The sequence below is a fragment of the Ochotona curzoniae genome, unplaced genomic scaffold, assembly GCF_017591425.1.
Source record: "Ochotona curzoniae isolate NIBS_2020 unplaced genomic scaffold, NIBS_Ocur_1.0 scaffold_4506, whole genome shotgun sequence".
Taxonomy (NCBI): domain Eukaryota; kingdom Metazoa; phylum Chordata; class Mammalia; order Lagomorpha; family Ochotonidae; genus Ochotona; species Ochotona curzoniae.
Window position 1 is genome coordinate 162,884 of NW_024467119.1, and position 21,817 is coordinate 184,700.

General features: G+C 49.6%; 1 protein-coding gene across 2 annotated transcripts in view; it reads right to left on the bottom strand.

The window, feature by feature from the left end:
* ERICH1 (glutamate rich 1) overlaps nucleotides 1–16,635 on the bottom strand; it is a 57,838-nt gene extending 41,203 nt beyond the window's left edge. The window contains exon 1 of one of the 2 annotated variants that reach the window (XM_040966714.1): nucleotides 16,554–16,635. In XM_040966714.1, the coding sequence (XP_040822648.1) occupies nucleotides 16,554–16,572 (19 nt within the window). In that variant the 5' untranslated portion in view covers nucleotides 16,573–16,635. Of the gene's footprint in view, nucleotides 1–7,806; nucleotides 8,280–16,553 lie in introns of those variants that run through there. The other variant, XM_040966713.1, reaches the window with a different exon arrangement.
* Nucleotides 16,636–21,817: the final 5,182 nt, after the last annotated feature.

Here is a 21,817-nt window from a genome sequence, read left to right on the forward strand (position 1 = left end):
TAGGATAACATATCCAGCAAAGCTTTCTTTCGTCTTTGAAAATAAAATAAAATTCTTCCACAGAAAAGAAAAGTTAAAAGAATTTGCCTCTTCCAAACCTACCCTACAAATGATACTTCAAGATGTTCTCTTGATAGAGAAGAGGAATAACACCCAACAAAACCAAAGGCAAATGGGAAGAACATCCCAGTAAAATGACAACGGAATACTAAGCCAATGAACAACCCATTCCTAAAATGTCAGGACCAAAGTACCACCCATACATATTAACTCTGAGTGTAAATGGCTTAAGCTCAATCAAATGTCATAAGTTAGTAGATTGGATTAAAAAACAAAGCTCATCTATTTGTTGCCTACAGGAGACACACTTCACCAAGGAAAATCAGCGGAAACTATATCGCATGGGATTTGATGTTATCTGTTAGTTTCATCACTTTAAAACACTTTTTCCTGATTAAATCATTCAGTGACTCATAGATCATAGAGTAACATCATTTTCTTCAAGAAGGTTCTTGATTTTCATCTCTTCAGCTACACATTAGTCATTTAGTACCATGTTATTTAACTTCTTGGTGTTGTTAATTACTTTTTTCTCTCAGATGTTGTATTTGTTTTGTGGCTCTTCATTTAAGGGGATGGATAGTAGCTGTGTAATGGAGACTGTCATATCTAGTAACACGTTATTTAACTTCATGGCATTGTAAATTACTATTTTTCTTTCTACTGTTGATTTTGTATTATGACTTTTCATTTGTGGAGATGTACAGTAGCTGTGAAATGGAGACTAACATCCAGATGTGAGGATACAATGAGGTATGCATTTCTACCTCCAGACAAGGATGGACTTTCAATTAAACTGTTTACTATATCTTGACAATAGGATTCTGGACTCTCTGCCATTGACCATGCCCGCAATGATGAACATGTGACTGTGTATGAAGAACTATATTTTAATAATGATACAGAAGAACTAGGTTGGGGGGAGGTTGGGGCTGGGATAAGGGAAATAGCAGGAGCCTATGGAACTGTATCATAAAATGATAATAATAATAATAAAATGTAAAAAAATTAACTAAAATAAATAAATACATAAATAAAGTGTCCATACTACCAAAAGCAATATATATATTCAACGCAATCTCAATCAAATCACCCATAACATTCTTCATAGAACTGGAAAAAATGATAAAAAGGTTCATCTGGAAACACAAAAAACCACGAGTAGCTAGAACCATCCTGAAGTTTAGAAGTTAACAGGGCGGATCACAATTCCAAACCTCTGGACATACTATAGAGCGGTTTTTATCAAAACAGCCTGGAACTGGCACAAACATAGAAATGAGGATCAATGGAGTAGAACCAAAGCAACAGAAGAGAACCCACAAATATACAGCCAAATAATCTTTGACAAAAAAAGACGATAATCCAGGCATATGGGAAGGTCTCTTCAATTAATGCTGTTGGGACAATTGGTTGATACCCTGCAGAAACAAGACGTTAGACCCATATCTTTCACCATACACTAAGATCAAATCTAAATGCATAAAAAACCTAAACCTACATCCAGAAACCTTCAAACTCTTAGAAGAAAACATTGGAAAAACCCTGCAGCATTTAGTTCTAGGCCCTGAATCCCTAAAAAAAAAAAAAAAAAAAAACAAAAGCTATAGCAATTAAGACCAAAATAAACAAATGGGACTACATCAAACTAAGAAGCTTCTGTATAGCAAAGGAAACAATCAAAAAAGTAAAAAAGAAACCTACAGAATGGGAGAAGATCTTTGCACATTACATGGTTGACAGGGAGCTAATCTCCAGAATTTACAAAGATCTCCAGAACAACCAAAACACCAAAACAAACACCACTCAAGAAATGGGCACCGGAAATGGGCAGACACTTCACAAAGGAACAGCACAAATGGCAAACAAACATATGAAAAAATGCTCAAGCTCTCTGGCAATAAGGGAAATCCAAATTAAGACAGCACTGAGGTACCACCTAATGCCAGTAAGAATGGCTCACATACAAAAAACCACCAACAACACTTGCTGGCAAGGATGCGGGGGAAAGGGAACTCTACTCCACTGTTGGTGGGGCTACAGATTGGTACAGCCTTTATGGAAATTAGCATGGAGAACACCCAAACAACTGAATACCATATGATCTAGCAACAGCTCTTCTAAGAATATATCCAAAACACCTGTTACACGAGAAACCAACATGCACACCCATGTTCATAGCAACACAATCAATAATTGCAAAAACTTGGAAACAATCAAAATGCCCATCAACAGAAGACTGCATAAGAAAGCTATGGTTCATCTACTCCATGGAATACTACTCAGTTATTAAAAAAATAATGCAGTTCTTTGTGGCCAAATGGGCCCAACTGGAAACCATTATGCTAAGGGAAATGAGCCAATGCCAGAAGGTCAGATACCACATGTTTGCCTTAATTTAAGATGAAATGATGTCAATCTGAAAAATAGTACCTGTAAATTGTAATATTATTTTAACCTCAACCAACCTGTACCACATGCAATAAGATATGGTGATGTAACCAATGAACCAACAATCACTGAGAGACAGACTACTTATGATCTACATCAACGAACTAAAAAGCCTGATACACTTTAATATCCTGTTATTTTGTAATGGGTCGGAGAGCAGATAAATCCTCCACCTTTTTGGAATGTGTGAGGAAGATGTTAAGTATAACCTATCAAGAATATAACAGGCAACTTATAGATAGCAGACTCGAATCAGCATTAGACATTAGCAAAAACTATAAAGACATACAGTCAGATTCAAGAACGATCTTGACAGCCTCTTAACAGGAAGTCATATGCACAGAGCAGGGGGGACCCCAGAGTTGAGTAGCAGGACAGGAGGACAGGAGGAGGCTTGTATCCCAACCCTCAGACTCCAGGATCCTCACCTAGGACTGTCAGTACAGGCATCAAGGGCTATATCCCAACAGCCAAGGAGACCACAGGGAATTGGAGCACCTTCGTAGGCCGAGAACTCTGAGGTCATCCACTCCTATTCAGATCTCCCACATAGGATGGAAGATGCCCAGATCCTTCCTCACAGGATCTAATGTCATTGGAATAACAGCCAGGAGCCCTGAGTGGTCCTCAGAAACAGAACAGCAAACCTCCTTCAGGTCCCAGGAGAGGAGCTTTCTCTGGTCCTTACTTAATTCCTACTTCGGATCCCTACCCTCTCTTGGAATGACCATCAGGGTTGCTCCAAAGCCTCCCCCCCAAAATAAATTAGATCAGATAGACAGAGACAAATAACGAAAGCTGAGAACAGAGAAGAAATGGTCAGCTTGGCCTCACATAAACTTTATTAGGTACGACACAAAGATTTGTTATTCCTCACTAATATATTGAAGATTTCTCTACACACCCCTCCTAAAACTGTTCTGTGCCTCAATTGCTAACACATACCTTCTTAGAGTTATAAGCCTGCTTGGACTATCCTAAAATTCACTAAGGTCAGCTGAATCATGTTTCAATACCATAAACTGCTAAATATAAAATTGAAAATAGACACAAGACAGCTGTACTCCATTTTAAGGAGTATAGCAGTCGGTTGTGTATAAGCTAAAATTGAAAATGTCAATGACGTAGTCACAGGTTGTGGTTAAGAACTTGCATTTTCCAACATACTGTTCACTCAATACCATGTCAATTAACTCCATGATGTTGTAAATTGCTGTTAATGTTATGTTGTGGCTTTTCATTGAAGGAAATGATATTCTGCCAGCTCTACTCTCAGATCAGGGATGGTCTGACAAGAAAACTGTTGAAACTATCTGGACAATAAGAGGCTGGACTCTATGCATGGTACATGCTCACAACGAAGGAATCAGGCCTGGATATGAACTGTACTACAGGAACAAAGTGGAGGAATCCAACATGGGGGGAGCGCATGGGGAGGGGCTGGAGGAATCCCAGAGCCTATGAAACCATGTCATAAAAAAGAAATAATAATAATAAAATAAATGCTTTATGATGCTTTATCTAAATCTCCTGTGCTCAAAGAAAAACAAACACATGCACACAACATGATCTGGAACCAAGAAGACGGTTCACCCATGGCTATTAAGTGTCTAGGAATATTCCTGAGGCTGTCCTGAAGACAACCCTGGGCACAGGACCCAGCCAGGGTCAAAATAAAATTTCAAGATAGAGAAAAAGTTCTTAGAAATTCATATTAAGGAACTACACAGACTTAAAATTTTTCCTCTGCTGCTTTCCCAGGGGCACTCACAGGCAGCTGGATCAGAAACAGAGTTTCAGTATGGAATGCTATTGTCATAGGCAGCAGTTTAACCAGCTGCACAACTCACCCCTAACCTCACAGGAATGTGTGAAGTCCTCTAAGGTGAAAAAAGCACTCTGCCTTTGCTCTGGGATTGCTTTGATTCATTGTCCTGGGGCACTCTGTATCTTCTGAATTTGACCATGGACATTTGCCAAACCACACGTGTATCATCCTGCAATCTAGTGTCACCTCAGCCAGGTTACCATCATAACATGCATTTTGGTTCCAACTTAAACATAATTAATTGCTTCTGGTTTGAAAAAAATAAAAGTATAATAGAAGAAGTGAGAAGGACAACAAAGCACAGTTTTGAAAATCTCATTAAGTTAGAAATGGAAAGACATTGGGTACAATTCCCGCGTCTACCAGCAGCACCCAATCCTATAAGTTTCCTACCTTTGAGGGAGGTAAGTAACCTCCTAGAAAACTGGAAAATGTTACTTATGAGGATATTATTACTTGAGATCCAAACTGGGAATATGCTTGCTATACAAAATCTCTCTTGTGACACATGAATCCTGCTTGTATGAAATCTGCCCTGTGACACATGGATCTTGGCCGTATGAGATCTCTCCTGTGACATATGGATCCTACTTGTACGAGATCACTCCTGTGACACATTTATCCTGGCAGTACAAGATCTCTCCTATGATATATGGATTCTGACAGTAGATCTCTCCTCTGACACGTGGATTCAGGCTGTAAGAGGTCATTCCTGTAACACATTTATCCTGGCTGTACAAGATCTCTCCTATGACATGTGGGTCCTGGTGGTACAAGATCTCTCCTGTGACATTTGGATCTGGGCTGTACAAGATTTCCCCAATGACACCTGGATCCTAGCTGTACAAGATCGCTCCTGTGACATGTGGATCTTGGCTGCACGAGATCTCTCCTGTGACATGTGGTTTGTGGCTGTATGAGATCCTTCCTGTGATACCTGGATCCTGGCTGTATGAGATCTCCCCTGTGATATCTGGATACCTCCACAATGAGGTTTCCATACCACCTAGTAAGGTGAGCAGACCCAGACACCTCTCAGAAAGTTATTTTCTATATACCGCATGTGACGTGTGGCCAAGAGTTACCTCAGCCTGCTGCCGCAATGAGCCACTCTGAAAGAGCAGGGGCAGCGGGACCCCTGAAGATTCAGACATCCTTCACGTGTCCATTCAGTGCAAAGAAGATTCTCTGGTAGATAGGTCCTCAGTCATGATTGCAGGGGAAACAAAAGGCAAATAAACCAATCCTACATACAAGCCACCAACAAACCAAAATCTATTTAAACAAAAGGCAACATTCTAGGATGAAAACAAGCCAGCCAACTTGTTTCACAAATGAGAAAGGGAAGCTCAGAAACCGAGATGTAACAGACACTGGCTGAGGCCACCTCAGCACCACAGCTTACTCACCCATATGCACAGGGAAGCTCTGCCAAGGTAGCTGACCATGCACTGACCACAGGATGCAAAATAAAAATGGGATTGGCCAAGTAGCTTAAGGATCAACTACCCCCGGGAAGACGACAACATTGACAAACACCAGGCAAATGACCCAGGACAACAAGTCAGGGTATACAGCTAGGCCCCTGTGGGCCAAAGGCCTTCTGGTGGACTTCTAGGCTATGACATAAGCAGCCTAACAACATGCTGGAGAACAAAGGGATCAGTTCCACCAACCAACTTTAATATCTGAAATGAAGTATATTTATAGTCCAGTGAACTGCATGCAGTACTCCAGTAATACTATTCAAGTTCATGTTGCAGATGAAAATGTTTGACACATCACTGTCATAACAGAAATCCTGAAATGGGAAGCAAAACTCTGGAGCAATCTTTAAAAAAAAAAAAAAAAGATTTATTTGTTTTTAATGGAAAGTTAAATATACAGAGAGGAGGAGAGACAGAGAGGAAGATCTTTTGCCCAATGACTTACTCCCCAAGTGGCTGCAACAGCCAGAGCTAAGCCAATCTGAAGCCAGGAGCCTGGAGCCTCCTCTGGGTCTTCCAGGCGCATGCATGGACCCAAGGCCTTGGGCAGTCCTTGACTGCCTTCCCAGGCCACAAGCAGGGAGCCAGATGGAAAACCGGGCTGCCAGGACACAAATCGGCATCCATTGGCATCCAAATTGGGTTCCCAGCGCATGGAAGGCAAAGACTAGCCACTAGGGCCCTGGAGCCAGGTCCCTGGAGCAATCTTAAAAGAAGCTGGACATTGAGTAGGTACTTCCTTGTTGCATCTACTTCCTATGTAACAAGGCATATGAAATCAGAAGCAGTGCCTCCTTTGCCATTCACCAAGTCTCTCAGCAGAGATTTACTATAATCTCATTATGTGCATAGGACCTGGAAGCCAGGCATCAGTGGGAAAACACCAGGGAAGCCCAGGCCTTCTGGGTTTGGGTGCAGTGGCCAGCCTTGTCTGCAGGGCTAGGACAGGCGGCTCCTTCCTCTGCAATGGGACTCAGCACAGGCTCAGCAGCCTCAGCCACAAGCCAAGAGCCCAGGAATCTCCTCACTTCAGCAGGAGTCTTCCTGTAGGCCACCTTGCCAAGGACAAGCCCCAGCCACACTCTGCACCTGTCTCCAGCTCTGGATCCCAGAGCGCCCATGTGGGCAGTCTCAGCTGGAAACAAATGCCCTCCTATGGAGGAGTACAATCAAGACTCCCAGGCCCCAGAGTCAACAAGTGAAAGCTCCAAGAGTAGGTAAGAAGCCACTGTGGAGACACAAGACAGCAATATAAGTCACTGCCTTCAATGCAGGCATTTCACACTGCAGTCCTGGTTTGAGCCATAGCTGCTCCACTTTGAGCCAGCTCCTTGCAAATGCACCTGAGAAAACAGGGGCTGATGGTCTAAGTGCATGACCCCTGACACCCACATGGGAGACAGGAGTTCCAGGTACTTGCTTTGGCACAGCCCAGCCCTGGTCATTGTGACTATTTAGGGAGTGAACCAGCAGATGGAGGATCTCTGTCTTTCCTCTCTGTCACTCTATCTGAGAAACACTGAGGTCCTTGCTCCTGGTTCTAAAACCCCTCCTCTATTTGAGGGGAGGGACACCAGAGCAGATCACACACGGTGCCCTTGCACAGATGTCCTTAAGTCCCTCTGACACCCATCTACTGACAGTGACACCAGGAACCCTGGGCTACCGCACTTCAGAATGCAGTAGGATGGGTTTTTAAAAACTAAATAAATGTAAGTACAACAAAAGCATAAAAATTCTTAGTTCTTTGAGATTTCAATCCCAAGCTGTTATATGGAATGACAGCAAGAAAAAGTCAGGTAGATTCCAGCATGTACACTGCAGAGGGCCCAGAAGGAACCCATGGCTGACAGCTTACCAAGGGGGAGGGTGATTCTCCAGTTTAAGCTAGAGAGAGCAGAGAGCACCTCCTCATTCTCAGGCCCCCTGTAAACCTCACAGCAGTACACATCAAAGCCTCCCCAAACAAGCTGACCTCACCTGGGCCTTCCAGAGTCAGTCCATCACCGTGGCCCACATGTCCATTTCTGTCCCCACAGCATGTTACACACAGCACAGAAAGTGAGCTCCAATACATAGCTCCTCTTGATGGGAACAACTAGTGATAAATGCTGATCTTACGTTGTTTCATCCACAAGTAACTTACAAGCACACTGCATATAAGCACAAGAACAGATCTCAAACTAATGTCAAAAAGGATAACTTATTACAAGTGAAAATTTTACCCTTAAAAGAATTAACTAATAAAAGACAGCTTAATCTAAACATTCGGTTATCCAGAAACAAAATAATTTTGCTAACAAATATGCATGTCTAAATATCTTCAACTACTATAATACAAAGAATAAGTATTCTTGTAAACAGTGAGCTATAATTTTTAATCGGGCAGTCCAGGCATCTACCGGACACCACTCTGTGTTGGACATGTCAGGATGAAGCGGCCAAGCTCAGGGCCCAAGGGAAGCAGCTCCTTCCTGACCTGGCAATTACACTGGTGCATCCTCTGATCACACTGTCCTCCCCTCCTCCTGCCAACACACATGTACAGGGGCTCCAGGAAAGGCAGAGCACCTGCTTGTTCCAGCTCTGCCTGCACATCTATAGACAGTCCCCTTATCACACACTCCTCAGTGAGCTGGGCTGCCAGCATCCCATATGAATGCTGGTTCGTATCCTGGATGTTCCACTTCCTATTCAGCTCCCTGCTGTGACCTGGGAAAGCCTCAGAGGATGTCCCAAGGCCTTGGGATCCTGCACCAATGTGGGAAACCCAGAAGCAGCTCCTGGCTCCTGGCTTCAGGCTTCAGGTTGGCTCAGTTCCTACTGTTGCAGTCATTTGGAGACCAGCAGATGGAAGATCTTTCTCTCGCCTTTCTGTAGATCTGCCATTCTGATGAAAAATACATAAAATTCCAGTCAAAATAAAACAAAATAATTTTTAATAAATTTTAGAGCAGCAAAGATTAATCACCAACATGGAGCTCTAGCAGCTAGTATTGCTGGAGGACACACAGGTGGACTTCTCTTTTTCCTAGCACCTGAGACCACACAGTGATGGGCCCTAAGCCCGTGGGCTTCACAGCTGAAGAATTGTCTTCTAAACCAAAGCAAGCTTTGACGTTGTTCCTCACTCCCTTTCCTTCACTCTTCAACAGTTCACAAGGACGTCTGTGTGGTCACAGGGTCAGAGTGGCCTGTGTGAGGTGAGGAGGAACTAACGGTCTGCATGCTATTGGGGGCCAGGTAGGAGCAACTATTCCCTTAAGGCTCTTGCCTCTTTCTTAAAAAACGTTTCAGGTGCAAGAACTGATTCAGCTTACAAAGTGATAAAGTTTACTTAGAAAGTGAGGAAATCACACACACACACACACACACACACACACACACACACACACACACACACACACACACACACACACACACACACACACACACACACACACACACACACACACACACACACACACACACACACACACACACACACACACACACACACACACACACACACACACACACACCCCCCCCCCCCCCCCCCAAGGAAGGGAAAGCTAGGCAGGAAGTTTCTATCTACCTCACTTCACCTCCCCCGAAACAGAGAGCAAGAATCCAAGACCCTCCTTGGCCTGGGTTCTTGTGGGGCTTGAAAAGGGGGTAGCTGCATAACACTGCCCCTTCAGGTACCAGGTGAGGGAAGGATCCCCTAAGTAGCAGTCACTTGTCAAGTGGGTGGATGAGGTTACACAAGACTGGGGTTGTGATCCTAAACTAGCTGCCTGCTCAGCCTCTTATCAACACCATTTACCTAAACAGAAGCAAAGACTATTCTAGAAAATGCACTGTGGGGCCCAGCGTGATAGCGTAGTGGTTAGGGTCCTTGCCTTGGGCGCACTGGGATCCCATATGGATGCCAGTTCTAATCCCGGCAGCTCTACTTCGCATCCAGCTCCCTGCTTGTGGCCTAGGAAGGTGGTCGAGAATGGCCCAAGGCCTTGGGACCCTGTACCCGCATGGGAGACCCAGAGGGAGGTTCCTGGCTCCTGGCTTCAGATCAGCGCAGTGCCGGCCGTTGCGGCCACTTGGAGAATGATTCATCAGATGGAGGATCTTCCTCTCTCTCTCTCCTTCTCTCTATACATCTGCCTTTCCGATAAAATAAATCTTAAAAATAAAATAAAATAAAATAAGTTTTAAAAAAAGAAAATAAAACGCACTGTGGAATCACTTGACCCTTCACTGCTCCCCAAGCGGTGATGAGGTACTCCCTGAGCTGTCCTACAGGTTTAAATAAAGTACCCCTGAACTATCTGACAGCTTCCTTAGAAATGGACATAACTCAGGGAATAGAATGTGTCTTCTAAGCTGGCTGATCCACTCTGTGGGTCTGACTGAAGTCTCCCTATTTCAGGACACCTATGTGGGTCTGGCTGAAGGCCCTCTATTTCAGGGCACTCACAGCGACCCGTGTGTTTTATATGCAGGTATCACACCTACAGTTTGGTGAACTGCTTCCTCATAACTGGGCAAGCAGGTACTCACACATGGCAAATGTGGGCCTAAAACCGAGCAGCAAGTCAAGTCTTTCTTCCGTTTACTTCCCAGTGTACTGAAGAATGGAGCAACCTGCAGCGGGGTCTGATTCCAGAGGCTGTCAAGGTTCGCAGACCCCAGAACTTCCGGAGCTCGGGGTGCTCCTGTGGCCAGATGGAAACTGCTTAGTGGCTGAAACAGAAACTCAGAAACCTGAGCTTTCCCATGTTCTCGTTTTTCTCACACCTCATCAATGCGCTCTTCCAACATCACCAACGAGTTTTAACTTGAAATTCGAGTGTCTGTCAAAAAGCAATCATCGGTAAATAAAAAGACCCACAGGAAAAGGTGGCCTGAGGAGAGATCAAAGCAGTTACAGAGGGCAGCAGGCAGATGGAATTGGGAAAAAGGGCGGATGTGAGGAAACATCCCACTCAGGACCAACTAGTGCCACAGCAGCCGGGTCTCCTCACTGGGCCCAGAGTTATTCCGGAATTGCTGCCCAAGCCTGCTGTTTCAATTTAAACACACAGAAGCCAAATAAAACTCTTTGCATAAGGTAGAATTAGACACTTAGGAAATAGTGTGAATATGCACCTCCAGATAAAATGTAAGTTTGCTCGTTTGCTGGTAGTAAATCTCTCCAATTCTCAATTGTTCCTCAGCCCAGTTACCTGACTTAAAACCTAGCAGTGTCGGAACAAAAAAGATTTTGTTCTGTTATCAACAAAGGTGCTAGTTATGGCAGCATTTCAAGGAATAATTTGTTCTACTTTGCAATAATGCTATTACAAACCCACCAAAGGGGTGAAGTGTCTCACCGGCACCCCAGGGGAGAGGGCAAGGCAGACTTGGGGAGCAGTACACAACCTTCCTGCACTCTCTCACCCAGGAAGGCTTCCTTTCTGAAAATGTGCTTTCTAGACTAGCTGACACAGCAAATGCACACATGCATGGGCTGCAGTATGATGTTTCAATACATGCACACAAAAAGCTGTGCCGTTCACACCAGGGCAACCATTGTCTTCATTCACTTTCCATTTTCTTGGTGAAGCTTCAACTCTTCGTAGCGCACGTTCACAGGTTGCTTGGGGTGCAGCCCCCTCCCTGCAATGGACGGTCGGCAGCTTCTTCCTTTATCCTCCCACACCATCCCCTGTCTGTGCTCATCTCCATTCTACAGTCTCCTCGCATGAAATGCTTATGTTTGTGTGGTTTGCACAGTGAACTCACACCACATTTGTCTAACTTCACTTCACACCCATGTGAGAGGGGAGGCAGTCACCCTGGGATTCTATTGCTGTGGACAGCCCAAGAAAGAGCAGGGTGCTTTGGTTCCTGTTTTTCTACTTGTTATGTACTAGTATCTTTACCTAATGGAGTATTAAACCTGTGATTGCAAACTGAAAAGAAAGTTAGGGAAAAATTAAAACATACGGAGATGGGGATGGAATGAGAGCAGGAAGGAATGTTACTGTACTCCCAAATCTGTCTCTTGAGATATTTAAAATCTGTTCAATTTATATAATTAAAGCATCTGGTATTTTGAATTTTCTTTTCATTAAGACCTTTGCCGAAATGTCTGCTAAATATGTCAGTGTAGCCACTGACTTTCTTGAAAGTAGTATCGGTTGGATCCGGCATGGTAGCCTAGCAGCTAAAGTCCTCACCTTGTACATGCCAGGATCCCATATGGGTACCAGTTCTAATCCCGGCGGCCCTGCTTCCCATCCAGCTCCCTCCTTGTAGCCTGAGAAAGCAGCCAAGGACTGCCCAAGGCCTTGGGACCCTGCAAGGGCTCCAGGTTCCCAGAAAGGGCCCCAGGTTCCTGCCCTTGGATAGGTTCAGCTCCAGCAGATGCAGCCGCTTGAGGAGTAAATCAATGGATGGAAAATCTTCCTCTCAGTCTCTCCTTATCTCTGTATATCTGATTTTCCAACAAAAAAATTTAAAAATAAATCTTTAAAAACTAGTATCTGTTGTCTTAATGCTTATTTTTATAATTTTATTCCTATAATGAGGAAAGGTATTTAACTTTGTTTATAATCAAATAAAGAAATGAACTGATAATAGCATGACATCACTTCATAAGAAAGAAAAGCTCAGCACAGTACATGAATTCAATGAGACAGATTCTTTATGAGGTACACAAGATTCTCAATTATAAATGGAATACAAAATAGGCTTATAAGTGGAAAACATAACCAAGATTCAAGAAGTGGAAAGCTTTCTAAAATACTAATTTAAAAAATTATACTCCAAAATAGGATCAGAAATAATACTCCACTGAGACATGATCAGAATCTTAAATCATGACCAACTTGTTAACAGAATTCCTATCCAAATTGTAGAAATAAACTAAACACTCAATTTCCACCAAATCTTTATCACAGAGAAAAGGGGAAGAACTAGTTCCAAGTAAGCTGTGCAGAGCTGGATCTTTATGGTTCCAGAGTAGCACTTACCTTCCCTAGCTGTTTACAAACGTTCTGCATTGGTAACAGGCTGCAGCAGCTGGCATCAAGGACAGGCAGACACATGCTAGTAAAGTAGAAGGAAGGGCACTCTCCTGGGGCCTGGGACTGTGCTGACCAGTCCCTGACCATTCAGCCCTTGAGACTTACCTTCTAACTGAACCAGGCCTGAGCCAATAAATCTTAAATCACATGAAAAGCAACCTATTCACTGTAATTCTCGCCCCATCGTGGTTGAGGCCTACCCAAGATCAAACAGGAAAAACAACATGGGGATGAAACACAATCCTTAGTCTTCCTCCTTGTTTATAGCTACTTCATCTTGGCTTGTCAGAGGAAAGTAATGGTGTTAGCCAACATCCAACAGCATACAGCTCAGTACATATGGGAAAAATAGCAGGTGTATTAAGGAAAACTAGGAAAGCCTCATCAGTAATTACCCATGCAAGCAGCTTTGTATCAGTTCCTACAGCCACCATATAGCATTAAAATAATCAAATATATACAGGTAACCACATAGGGAGACTAGGAAGCTGGAAAGACTCCTAAGAAAATGCCTCTTGCTTCAAGGCTCAGTCTTTTGGATGCAAATTCAACTGAGCCTTATGCCAGCACAACAGTGATAATAACAGCAATAATAACACTCCTTTAGTTAAGGGCCTTGCTGTCTCATCTTCCAGCTCACCACTCCCAAAACATCCATATTTTAATGTATTCCAGTTTCATTCTCATTACATTTCCCATCACACACATATAAATTTAACCCAAAGAACTTGTAACAGACATGGGATTGGATACTGACAAGACCCACGGCCCTTCAACAGTGAATTCTGTGGTCTTACTGGACCCACTATTAGGAGGAACACTATTAAACAAAGTGCAGACTTCCAAACAGGTCTGCTTCCTCGGCCCAGGAGGAGGGTGTGATATCTCCCTACTGGCTTCGGCAAGCTGCTTTCTCACAGAACCGCATCTTAGCTGGACCAGCAGGTTCTCTGGGTGCTTGCTTGTCACTCTCATCAGCAAGTAAGTCCCCATCACCTCCTGTCACTCAGGAACATGACTCAGTGGCAGTCAAGCACACGGTCACTTTGCCTACCTGAACCTTCACCAGGACTTCTGGCTTAGCAGGTGAAGGGCTAGCACTGCAGGACATATGCCCTCAAGGACCAGTCCAGAGGGATTGAATTTGGCCTCTGGCATTGGGTTCACAGGCTGTCAAGGAGAAAACACTCAAGATATTTCATTCCCATCCTCCCCTCTCCAGATAACACCCATGCCCGATTCCTGCCCAGGCTAGCAACTGTCCAGCACCCATTCAAAGTCTTAACTCCTGCTGGCACAAGGCCAGCCTCTTCCTGGACCCTCTACACCTGTCCTTCATACAACTCCTTGCTTTCTCCATACACCTGTCCAAAGCCAGGTTCATCTTTCTGAGACCTGACTGCCTACTCTGCTCAAAGCCACCACCAGCTGAAGCTTCTCCACTGCTACAGCACACCACGCAACCTGCCCATGCAGGCATTCTGAAATCCTTCTGCTCCTTCATTCACTTATTTGTGAGCATGCAGAGCCAGCACCTGCAGGTCTGGCATCCCATATGGACCCTGGGTTGGGTCCCAGCTGCTCCACTTCCCATCCAGCTCCTGCTAATAGCCTGGGAAAGCAGCAGAGCATAGGCAAAGTGTTTGGGCCCCCGTACCCATGCAGGAAACCCAAATGAAGCTCCTGGCTTCAGCCTGGCCCATCTTTGGCTGTTGTAGCCCTTTAGGGAGTGAACCAAAAGATGAAAGATCTCTCTAAATACTTTCAAATAAATAAATCTTTAAAAATAAATAAGTAAAAAGCTCTCGGAGGGAAAAGAGCTACCTGCGCTCCACATCAGCAGAAGAAACTACCCCAGCTGGGCCCAGCGGCGTGACCTAGCAGCTAAAGTCCTCTCCTTGAATGCACCAGGATCCCATATGGGTGCCGGTTCTAATCCCGGTAGCTCCACTTCCCATCCAGCTCCCTGCCTGTGGCCTGCGAAAGCAGTCGAGGACAGCCCAATCTTTGGGATCCTGCACCGTGTGGGAGACTTGGAGGAAGTTCCTGGCTCCTGGCTCCAGATCAGCTCAGCACCGGCCGTTGCAATCATCGGACGGAAGAGCTTCCTCTCTGTTTCTCTTCCTCTCTGTATATCTGGTATTGTAATGAAAATAAATAAATCTTTAAAAAAAAAAAAAAACCTACTCCAGCTGAGAACAGAGCACTTTGGTGACACTGTGAGTGGATGGCGGTCAGGTTCTGTCCATAGGCCAATGAATGCCACTGGACAAGCGTCTCCCCCGCCAGGAAGCTGCTGATCCTTTTGGCCCATGCATAGAACACACACAAGCATGCACATATATGCATGCATACATATATGTACACACAAACATACATGCATGCATGTACCTCTGTGTGTATAAATGCATGTGCATGTGACACACGTGTATAACATGTACGTGTGACCATATACATGTTCATACTTGCACATATACATACATGTGCATGTGCACCTGCACACACTTGAACACATAACGCATGTGCACTTGTGAGCATGTTTGTGTGCACAATCTCACACTTGCACAACACATACACACGTACACACTGCAACCAGCACTCAGGGAGCAGGAAATTCTCCACACTCAGCTCCTTAACAGGTGTGCACACAAGTGCTGCAAACAGCACGTCTACACCAGGGAAAGGCAAACCAGGCTGACCATTCACATGGAACAAGCCACCTTGCAAGGCCTTACGCTTGCTAGCTGGACTAGCCCAGACTGGGCCTCAGAGGTAGCGGAGGCCACTTGGGCAGAGCAAGGGATCACAGTGAAAGGTGGCACAGTCCCCTTCAAGGAGCCCCCTGAGCCACTGCGGCCCTGCCACAGGCTTACCTGGGTGTCAGTCACAGCCCTCCTGTGCTAGCACTATTACCAGTCAGATGTTCATGAGGCATCTCCCCTCCAAGCCAACTTCAGACAGGAACCCTATGGGCAATTCTCTTCACTCGGGGGCAGATGTCCAAGGCTAGGTACCCCTGGGATTCTTGGAGGACAAGGGAAGCCCTCTGGTTCTTTCTGGCCATTAAAACAGAGTTCATTGGGCTCAGCGCAGTAGCCTAGTGGCTAAAATCCTCACCTCGCATGCGCCAGGATTCTCTATGACCTGGCTGCTCCACTTCCTATCCAGCTCACTGTTTGTGGCCTGGGAAAGCAGTCGGGGACGGCCCAAAGCCTTGGGACCCTGCACCCATGTAGGAGACCCAGAAGAAGCTCCTAGCTCTTGGCTTCAGATCAGCTCAGCTCCGGCCGTTGTGGCCACTGGAGGACTGAATCGGAGGACCTATCTGTCTCTGTCTCCTCTCTGTAAATCTGCCTTTCCAATAATAAATAAATAACTGTTTTAAACGTGTATAAAAACTAGTGCTGGCTACTCAGGGAGTGGTGCTTCCCATGGTGTGCATGCTGTCATGGCAGACAGTACCAAGGGGAAGCTGGGGCCCTGCCACTGGGCCCCAGCTCCCCGCGGCTAGCACTCCTCCGCCGGGCCCACGCTTTCCAAGCCGCGGCAGCCACCAGAAAGGGGGTCAGCAGAGCAGCACGGCGCCCAGTCCAGGTGAGGAGAGCTTCCCGTAGGGCCTGGGGCTCCCCTCATCTCCTCACCGGTGTGCCCCACGGCCCTCGCCCCTGCCCCGCCTACCGTGCCGCCGCGCCGCCATGCCGCTCCGGCACGCGACCCCGAGCCCGGAGCAGCCCCGACGCGCGCCGGGCACTTCCGGACTCCACCGCTAAGCCCAAGCCCCCGCGGCAGGGCCGCCCAATGCGGACGCGCAGTCCCGGCCGCGAGCTGTCAACCACTACGCTTTGGCTTCGGATTGGCTTGCTCGGACTCCAGGGGCGGGATCGGCGGGCACCGCCCCGCCCCTGGGAGCTACCCGGTGAGCATGCGCGGAGCGAGAGCGGACGCCCGCGAACCCATGCTGGGTGTTGGAGGTTCCGCCGCACGGGATCGATGTCACGGACGCTCGTGGCCTCCTTGGTTCCTCACGGGGAGAGCGCCAGGACTGTGTCGAGGGGCAGGAGGTGTCCTGTTCGGCCCCACGGGGCTCGCCCGAACCCGGCGTGTGCGGGAACCCCACTGACCATGCCCCTGGGTCCGCGCCCGAGAGTACCGCGCCTCGCAGAGCGTTCCGGGCGAGCGGGCCGGCGGCTCAAGTGCCGGGGAGGCCCGGGACCAGCGCGACAACTCCCGCCGGTCCACGTGGGCGCAGGACGGAGAAGGGGAGGTCGCGGGTGAGGGACCCGTGGGTGGGATCATGGACACGCGCGCACGGCGCGTGCCAAGCTCTAGCCACATGGGCCTGAGGTGCGGACTCAGGACAGAGACCCCCAGGAACCACAGAGGGCGTGTCCTTGCCTGTTTGCCTCACCACTGTGCTTCTCAACAAACGTGGAGTTGACTGCAAGGTCAGTGTCTGCCCAGTGTCCCTCTAACACCTGCTGAGGCCGCCAGCCCACGCGGGACGCGCCCTCCCTCTGGCTGTGCCGCTCACCCAGGAGCCTCACCCCGCGCGGGTTCTGCCTACTCTGGCTTGGTCACTCTGGGAGCCCCCACCCCATCTCACCACTGTCTCTCCTTAGGGCTGCCAAAGGAATCTAAAAAGCCCACTGAGCAGTCAGAAGTAGATGGCTGTGAGCATCACATCGGTAAGAAACAGAAGAAAGTCTCAGGGTCTTCTCAAACATGAAGAAAGCACAACACCTCATGATTTAAAGTCAATACATAAATAAAACCTACGGCAGAATAGATAGAGGGTTAGTTCTTCAGCTTGTTCAGGGTCACAAACACGGAAACGCCAGCTCACACAGTGAAACTGAGGTCTCCCTCTGACCAAGAGCAAGGCCATGGGCCCCAGTGCACACCAGGACGGGCGCGGGGGTGTGGGGGGGGGAGGCGGGGTGGATTTAAAGGTTTCCAAGTTACAAGGAGGACATGGAGCTGCCTTCAGGACAGGACAGTGAACAAAAACCCCACTCTCCCCCAAACCCCCGTGAATTTCATTCCCAGACTACCAGGCTGTGGAGGGAGCACTGAGGCCCCTTGGCACATGCACCTGTGTCTGGGAGCTCCAGGTAACTGTGGGGCTGCCTCCCTGTGGACTAGAAGCTCTGTGTGGCCAGGGCCACCAGTGTGACCAGCCGTCTGAGCTGTCTCCGCTACTGTATAAAAGAAAGCACATGTCTAAAAAGCGTAGAAGAGGAGGGAGTTGGGTCTAAACTGTTGGTCCAGAACCTGTATTTTCGGATCAAGTGTGGTGCCCACAAGGCACCAGGCTTGGGCAGTGGAGGCAGAGAATGCACAGCCCCAGCAGGTTAACCCCTAGTGGTGGGCGTCTGGAAGCGACCTGCTGGATGCTGGTTCATTTAGAAGTCTTGGAATTAGAAGCCCTGGAAAGATGAGCTCCTCCCATTTGGATCCATCGTTCCACTCCTCCTCCTGACCGGGAGTCATTGCTAGGCGAACATCCACGTTCTCCCAACTCTTGCCGCCCCGCGCTCGGTGATGCCTTCACCCCACCTGGGGAAGGGGGCTCCCTGACGGAACTGGGATGGAGACGGACAGATTTCCGTGTGCGCTCTGCTTGAGCCCGCGACGGCGTCCCTGTGGCAATGGGCCAGCAGGGGCAGCGCTGTGTGGGCAGCTAGGTAACTCTCCTAGGATCTGCTCCTCTTACCTTCCCGTGGATCACGCGGTCCTCAGTTGTCAATGACGCGCTCAAAGGGAGGCACTCTCCGACCCTTAATCCAGATGCTGCGGGCGGGATTTCCCTGCTGCCCCGCGAGGAGGGTCGGCTGCACAGCTGAGGCGCGGCGGGAGCCGCACTCCGGAGTGCTAGCGGGGACGGACGCACGACTCGCCCGCTGTCGGGCCGCCACCGTGAGGGCCCGTGGGTGTGCGCCCCCGCTCCTCGCAGGAGTCTGCGTGCGAATGCAACCGTGGCACCCTGGTCCCGATGAATCTGGCCAGGGGTTCCCAGGTTGAGGGCTGTGCTTGTCGACTCCACCGCGAACTTGGTGCACCCCAGCCCCCACTTATGAGCGCAGCTGTGAAGCTGCTGGTGACCCGCCCCGGCGCCCCCTCCCCAGCTGTCCCTGGGTGACCCCGGCTCTGCGCGCAACAGTTGGGGCCGGCCGAGTGCTGCACCACGCCTGAAGGGCGATCCGCGCGCTCCCTGGTGCGCGCTGGACTTCGGTGGGTGGGGGCCGGGTTCTGGAGCGGCTGCCTCACAGTGGCCTCGCCGCTTTCCCCCGGAGGCGCGGGCGCCCGGCCCTTCCCCAGATGGAGCCGCGCGGCGGCCGCCCCCCAGTGCGCCGGTGCCTCCCCGGGCGCCCAGTGCGCAGGCGCCGGCCGTGAGGACCGACAGTGCGCTGGGCTCGAGCGAGGTCGGAGCGCGCGGCGCCAGCGGCAGTGGAGGCAGTGGCTGCGGACCTACCAACCGACTGACTGCAAACGGACGGCGGACCCCCACCTGCAAACGCCCGGAGCCAGCGGCAGGACCGCGAGAACAGTCGGGCCTCAGTGGTGGTCACCTCGCTATGTCGCGCTGCACCTGCTGAACTAGGAGCGCCGAGGATGTGCGCGCTGAGGCAGGTGCGAGCTGCTTGGGGCTGCGGGGGCCTGAGCAGGGAGAGCCGTCGGGGCGGAGAGTGCGTGGCGCGGTGTGACAGATTCGCGGGGACCCTGTGAGGGCGGCCGGGTGGGGGTGGGGGCGGCTGAGAGATGCGTTGCGCACTCCCACTGATCCAGGGGACCTGCGTGGGCGGAGGTGAGGGGACCGCTTCTCAGAGCTGCACATCGCTAGACCCTGGACTCCTGGGGTGCCGGCACTGGCGCCCAGTGAGCGCCACGGAGGTGTGAAATTCCACGCTTGTCCTTTCGGGATGGGGGCAGCCGTGGCCAGCGACCTGTGTGCCTGTGTTCGCGGCCCCAGGTGTGCGTTCCCCGAACATCGAACATCGGGGGGGTGACTGGCAGGGGTGGCGAGTGCGGGCTCCAGCAGCCAGCACGGAGAGGGGCCGGGGTGCGCCCCAGGAGGGGGTGGCCGCCGCCCGGCTCTCCAAGTGCGTGCGAGGCGCTTGGGGGCTTTTTTAGGGGTGGTTGCTAAGCGAGGCGCTACCGGGCTCAGGATTTTGTAACTAAGCCTCCCCCGGCAGCGGCTGTCGCTGTTCTCGGCTCCTTCGTGAGCGCTGGCGGGAGCAATAACGAGGATGTAATTATCTCCGGAGTAGGGGGTAGCGGTCGCGGGCCAGGTGCGACCGGGCGGGCGGGGGCGTCCCCGGGCCCTGACCACGCAGAGTTGGAGCAGGCAAGGAGGGGGCAACGCAGGTGGAGGAGGGGCTCCGGCCGGCCATGCGAGTGTCCACTCTGGCCTGGGTGTCCCTGCGTGCTGTTTTCCTGGCCATCAGCGCCCCTTACCTACCCTCGGACTGGTTCGGAATCAGAACCCTGCCCGCCCCATGGGACCCCACTCGCGTGAAAGGCCGTAGGTGCACTCGGGACTAGAGGCAGAGGGCACGGCCAGTGTCGCCTGCCACCCTGTGAGGCGAGGTTCGGGTGGCAGGACTTGGGGTGCCCTGGCCTGATGCTGGGCTCAGGGCAGGGCTGATTACTTGCGGCTGCATTCAGGTCCCCAGTAACTGATCTGCGACGCCACAGTGCAATTTCCACTTCATGAGGAAAGAAACCAGGCCCACAGCCAATGGGCAGTGGTCACATGTGGCCAGGCAAGCTGGTGTTTGCTTGAGAACGTCCTTGTAGTCAGGATGATCTGGAAGGGCATACTGGCCATGTGTCAGGTTGACCCAGTAACCAAGGTGAAGTATCTGCCTGGGGAGTGGATCTGCTGCTTACACTCCACATGAGCCACACAGGATGGGGGAGAGGAAGCAGGGGCTGCTGGCCATCACCTGTTGCCCTCTACCCCAAGCCCTGACTTCCCTGGAGGCCTCAGCTCACCCCCACTGCCCTGGGGTGTCCACCTTCTCTGTTCAGGCGAAGTGACTGCAGGGGGCAGGTAGAACCCAGCCCATGAGGCTTTGTGAGTCCACAGCATACTCGGCTACTCCACGCAAACAGGCTGACCCCACTTCTCTGTCTTATGCGAGCCACATTATGCCTGCTCAGCCCCCTGCCCCTTGTGTCCCCTGCCCCATGTACATCTGCCCCCTCCCCATCCCCTTCAGTCAGTTGAAATCATAGAAATTCCAATGGGATCCTGGTGAATGGTGTGGCCTAATCCAGCTGGTTCTGGACCATGAAGGGAAAGGCACAGAAGGACTAGCCATCTTCTGGCATATGAATGCCAAGCAACTGAGGGCTTCTCACACACTGTGTCCCAGGAAAGAATTGCACAACTTCCCAGCTGCCAGCATATTCCACCACAACTTGGATAGGGTCATTAATGAAATGGACTCCAACCCTTGGAATGGGCATGTCACAGGCCTGATCCAAGACAACAATATGTAGCATGATTTATTGTTCTTGGCCAGATGGAAGCCATGTCAAGAGCACCACCAGCATGGGGAATGGCAGGTTACCTGACAGAGGCCCTGGTCACCCCTGCTGCCCAGCTGACCTGAGCCGGTCCTCCCTGGTGCCCTGGCTGGGTACAGGGAGCCCTGTGTGTTTGCCTCTAAGGGTGGGCTTCAAGCCTGAAGGTGGCTGGAGACACCTCCTGCAGAAACCCTTACTGTGCACAGGGTGAGGCTGTGCTGTCCACCCCAGGGCTCCCCATGGCCCTGGGCAAGATCATCAGGCCAGAGATGAGTTCATCAGGATTGTTTGTTTCTGGGAGGAGCCAGGTTGCAGGGTGGGACTGAAGGTGACTCTGGAAGGAGGGCCACAGAGACCCATCCTCTGGGTGTTGTGGGAGCCACTGACAGCAGTGGTCAAGCTGCTCCTCG